Genomic DNA, 5,534 nt, shown 5'->3' on the forward strand with positions numbered 1-5,534 from the left:
ATGCCCCCGCCCGCCTGCCCACCCGCCATGTCTGATGCCACACCCGCCCGCCATGCCCCAACCGCCCCCCCAGCCACGATCTCCAATCCCCCCCAGCCGCAATCTCCCTCCCCTCCGGCTCCCTACCCTGGCTCCGTTCTTTCCTCCCATCTCTCCTGCCAGGTCCGCTCTTCCCCCCTGGCCCCCATCTCCCCCCTGCGATTTCCCTCCCCCTGGCCTGATAGGCACAGCACTCAGCTTCTCCCTGCTACTCGTGAGTAAACCGCGTAGCTGGGAAAGGCTGTGGAATGGGCTAGACCTTCCACAGCCCCGGGTTCAGCCCGGGGCTGTGGAAATACCGGGCCATAACCGGTGCCGGTTATCCCGGGCCAAGGGAGGGTTTAGCCTGGGCTGACCCCGGGACCCCTGAGCGTCCACAGGGGATCCCGGGGTCAGCCTGGGCTAAACCCTCGTCTAGCAATGGCCTGGGTCAGGGCTTTCCAACCTAGAGTAGAGAAGCCCACAATTTGTGAGAACCATCTCCAGAAGGTGGGATTGGAGGAGGGAGGCCATGAGGATCGCAGCCTGGTATTTGCTGAGTTAACTCCAGCAGAGATGATCCAGGTGAAGAGGTACTTGCAACACAACTTGGGGGTGCTGGTAGTAGATCCTGGTCAACCCAAGCCATCTGTCAACTGCATTTTTTCGATCACCCTTCAGCTTCCTTCCAAAGCAGAGGTGTTGAAATACCTGGACCATCAAGGGCCCAGGCCTATCTGACAAGCTCTGGCTGTGCTTAATTTTGGAAACCAGAAGGACCCAAACATCACTGAGTTTGTGGTGGCTCCACTTCCAAAGCCAATGTACCACCAAGGTGTTACAGTGCAAAAGTATGTAGGAAAATTGCCTTATTCTAAGTTTGATCTGAGTTTCGTGAACTACATACTTTTTTGAAGGAGAAGGAATATCCCAAGGCTCCAAACTTTGCACACAAGGTACTTGATTACAATGGAAGCAACTTAGCATATACCTCTGTGTTGCCACCAGGGCTGAAATCAGGAGACCACAAAATTTGGGTGGCTTTTTACTTTGGTGATGCCGCAGAATTTGGCAATAGAGTTCTACAGTGGTTACTGGGAAAAATTCACACTCACTACATGCATTTCAAAGTGGATATGGACCTTGGTGGTAAGTGCCTGTCTCTCTTGTGCATGAATTAGAGCTGACATTTTTTTGCAAATTATGCAAATCCCTGACCTGGCCCAGCTTGATCCAGATTGAGTAGGGCCAGTTTATGGGAAAATGAGCAGGAACACAGGAGGCCGAAGTGATGAAACCTCAGTGAGCTTCACACCCCTGAAGGCTTTCCTATGACATTCCTATAGGGGAACCGCTGGGCCATTCCTGGTTTGCAACCTAAAAAAGTATTGGAAGAGCAGCCAGTGATGGACATATAAATGACGGGGATGGCCCAAGGGACAGGTAAAACCTTTCTTAATCTTGGTTAGAAATTTTAGAAACTAAGCATTCTTCCGAGCCAAGATGCTATCTCGAGAGGGTTCTGCTGGTTTTTCCTTTCCAATTCTTAATTTCAAAGGCGTGACCACTGCTAAATCTGGCTCTACTACAGCTCCCTCCACATAGAGATTAACATGTGTGGTAATTTAGATTTTATCTATTTGTGTAGCGTGTGCCTAATTACCAAGTGATGTTCATACTTCACTGATAAGTTTTTTTAAGTTAAGGGCGAGAATCCTACTTTGTATTCATTGCACAACGCTTGGGCAGTGTCTGTTCAGAGAAGAGAATAATGCAACTTTGAAATTCAGTTTCATGACAGGTCTCCTCCCCACCTCCCTTTTAACATTGGTTTTATTAACCTCATGTAGGGCTCTAAATGCGCAGTTGGCTGATTCAACCTGCACTTGGCCGACTCCTCTCCAAAAGCTCCAGGAATCTCCTTAAACTTTGCTGAAAATGAACTTGAAATTGGCTTATCTTCTCCTAGCTGTATGCACAGCTGTAGTCTTGATCTTAGTCTGGGCTTTCCAACCTAGAGGAGAGAAGCCCACAATTTGTGAGAACCATCTCCAGAAGGTGGGATTGGAGGAGGGAGGCCATGAGGATCACAGCCTGGTATTTGCTGAGTTAACTCCAGCAGAGATGATCCAAGTGAAGAGGTACTTGCAACACAACTTGGGGGTGCCGCTAGTAGATCCTCCTGAAGCCAAGCCATCTGACAACTGCATTTTTTCGATCACCCTTCAGCTTCCTCCCAAAGCAGAGGTGTTGAAATACCTGGACCATCAAGGGCCCAGGCCTATCCGACAAGCTCTGGCTGTGCTTTATTTTGGAAACCAAAAGGACCCAAACATCACTGAGTTTGTGGTGGCTCTACTTCCAAAGCCAATGCACCACCAAGATGTTACAGTACAAAAGTATGGAGGAAAGTTGCAGTACTATCGAAGGTTTCCTTTGCGTAAAGAGTTTGATGAAATTCATACTTTTCTGAAGGAGAAGGAATATCCCAAGGCTCCAAACTTTATGCACAAGGTACTTGATTACAATGGAAGCAACTGGGCATACACTTATGGGTTGCCACCAGGGCTGAAATCAGGGGACCGCAAAATTTGGTTGAATCATTTCCAGAATGTCCTCGGCTTTTATCTGCATCCGGTTGGATTTGAAGTCCAGGTGGATCTTAGCAGTCTGGATATTTCTCATTGGAAAGTGCTTAATGTGTTCTATAATGGACAGTACTTTGAGGACATGGAAGGCATTGAGAGAGAATTTAATGCGGGGCATGTTAAAGTAGCCAAGGTCAAAAAGGCTCCTCTTGATGGGGGATACTCCTCACTGAAGCCGAGGGTGCCACATGAGGGACCAGGCCCATTGCACTATGCACCTCGTGGACCACGCTATAGCATCAGGAATAACCAAGTTGCTTTCATGTCATGGAGTTTTGCCTTTGGCTTGGATGGAAACAGAGGGCCACGTGTCTTTGACATCAGGTTTAAGGGAGAGAGGATAGTCTATGAGTTAAGCTTGCAAGATGCAGGTGCCATCTATGGTTCCAACAGTGCAGCATCAATGCTGACTAGATACATGGACTTAAGCTTTGGCCTTGGATATAGATCCTTGGCACTCACCCAGGGTGTGGATTGTCCTTACTTAGCTACTTATTTAGACAGTCACTACTTCATTGATTCCTCATTACCTGCTGTCCGGAAAAACTCTATCTGCATCTTTGAGCAGAATGCTGAGGTCCCTGTGCGGCGCCATTATGACAATGGACGGGCTCCATTCTATGGAGGCTTGGTTGATTCATCTCTGGTCTTCAGGTCCATATCTACAGTTGATAACTATGACTACATTTGGGACTTTATTTTTCACCAAAATGGAGCTGTTGGTATCAGGGTCTTTGCCAGCGGATACATTACATCTGCTTTGTACTTTGGTGATGCTGCAGAATTTGGCAACCGAGTTGAACAGTGGTTGCTGGGAACCATTCACACGCATAACGTTAACTTCAAGGTGGATATGGACATTGGTGGTAAGTGTGTCTCATTTGTGCATTTCACACTATTCAGTAATTTCTGTGCCTTGTGCTATTTTGCAGTTGTGTTTTAGTCAAGACTGGGGTTATTCTGAGCCCTATATGTGGAAAGGTGATTCCCACCTCCACAATTCATGGAATGTTTTGTGAGTTTTGTTTTATGGATATAAAAAGACTTGGAAATGGCAACTCATAGCTAAGAAAATGATGGCTTGTATGTGCTGACTGTCAGGCAAGTAGTTCCCTTCAAACACATGGAGTCCCTTCCACAACCTGGTAAAAGTTAGGAGTTTTGGATAATTCGGAAGGTAACTCCAGCTTTTTGGGTGTGTGCATTGTCTTTGGAGTTAATACATTCTGAGAATCCCCAGTCTAAGTTCCAAATAACACATTAAGCTAATTACATTGCACTTAGCTGAGCTTGCATTGCCTCTGGACTGCGTGTGTCTTCCTTTGCAGTTGCCTGGCATTATTATGAGTCACCATATATGACAGAGGACTCTCATCTCCACGATTCGATGAGTATTTTGTTAGTTGTGTTTTTAAGGGTATTTGAAAGTCCTGGAAGAGGCAGTGTTTGTTGGTTGTGGTTTTCATGGTTGTTTCTTTTAAGGCTCTGTACAGAACTCCAACCTGCTTTGGAGGCAAATTCAAAGTTCTGGATTTGGCCCCAATCTCCTTCTCACTGATTCGAAGTTGTTCTGACCCGCTTTGGATTCTGGATCTGAAGCAAGATTTGGAAATCCTGATTACATTTTTACATGTTTACATTTTTACATTGACTTTCATTGGAAAACAGAAATGGCCATAACATTTTTAGTTTTTAGTGATAAATATATAAAATTTGGAAACTTGGCAGCTCCTATGGAGGTGATTGTGAAATTTCAAACAGTTAAGTAATTTTTGTTATTGCCATGTATAAAGGCTCTTTTTTTTGTCAAAACATAAAATATAAAAAACCTGTCAAGCCACACAGGGGATTAGAGTTCCTAATCAGAAGGTGTTTAAGGTGACAATTAGGAAGTCACTAGGACTGTGCACCACCACAAGTTGAAGTCCCAAATCTGAGTCGAGGCAGGCTAATTTGGCCCATCTCAGTCGAAATATGATGTGCTACTGGGTTGGCCCAAAGCACCCCGAGGCAAAGCAGATTGGTTCTGAAGACCTCAGGGTGACTTGGGCTGATTCAGGGCAATGGTTGGCTGTTCCACCTGCCCACTTGTCTGTCTGGGAAAGCTGGTGTGAGGCTGACCGTGAGTCCATTGGACTCACCAGTCACTTCCCTCCCCTCCTGCTTCTTCTCCTTCCCCAATCACCTGCTGAACTTGCTGGCACCACTGGGACTTACATTTGCCATGTGTCTTCCTCCCTTAAAGCTGTGATTTGAAGTAGAGATGGGAGCTCTCTCTTTTTTTTATAGATCTATGGTCACAAACTAGGGGAATGACTCTTTATGGCCACTATAGTTTGCAGCCATAGATGTGAAAAAGAGGGAGTCCCGATCTTACCTTCAAATCATGGTTCAAAGGGAGGAAGATGCATGGCAAAGCCATGTCCTGGTGGCACTGATGGAGGCTCCAGATACAGGTGGGAGAGAGAGAGGTAAGCAGGGAGTCCAATGGACTCCTGGTCAGCCTTGTGCCTGTCTTTCTTGGGTACCAACCACCTGGGGGATGGGCTGAACCTTCCTTCAGCTTTGGTACCAAAGCGAGGTGGCCAAGCCCTGAAGCATCCTTAGTCGAATCAGGGCTGTTTTGGAGGCTCCAAAATGCCTCTAATGTGAATCAGGAGGCTGTGCACAGCCCTAGAGGTCACTTTCCCTAATCCCTGGTGTAGATTTTCTTAAAGTGCTAAATAACCCCTCTCTCCTAATACTTTCTTTTGGTCTGTCCTGAATCTGCCACTATTCAGTTTCACTGGATGTCCTGAGGCTGTCATTAAGGGAAGAAAAAGTTAAACCTTTCTTAGGCTGCAATACACTTTACCTGGGAGTAAGTCC

The 5,534-nt window shown here is 46.4% G+C and overlaps 1 protein-coding gene across 1 annotated transcript; it reads left to right on the forward strand.

Annotated features, from left to right (window-relative positions):
* Positions 1–459: 459 nt before the first annotated feature.
* On the forward strand, positions 460–4,240 carry LOC134402490 (primary amine oxidase, lung isozyme-like). The gene is made up of 3 exons (XM_063131961.1): positions 460–611; positions 2,037–3,532; positions 4,149–4,240. Exons 1-3 carry the CDS (start codon positions 460–462, stop codon positions 4,238–4,240), a joined length of 1,740 nt encoding a protein of 579 aa, XP_062988031.1.
* Positions 4,241–5,534: the final 1,294 nt, after the last annotated feature.

This window comes from Elgaria multicarinata, chromosome 8 (genome assembly GCF_023053635.1).
Source record: "Elgaria multicarinata webbii isolate HBS135686 ecotype San Diego chromosome 8, rElgMul1.1.pri, whole genome shotgun sequence".
Taxonomy (NCBI): domain Eukaryota; kingdom Metazoa; phylum Chordata; class Lepidosauria; order Squamata; family Anguidae; genus Elgaria; species Elgaria multicarinata.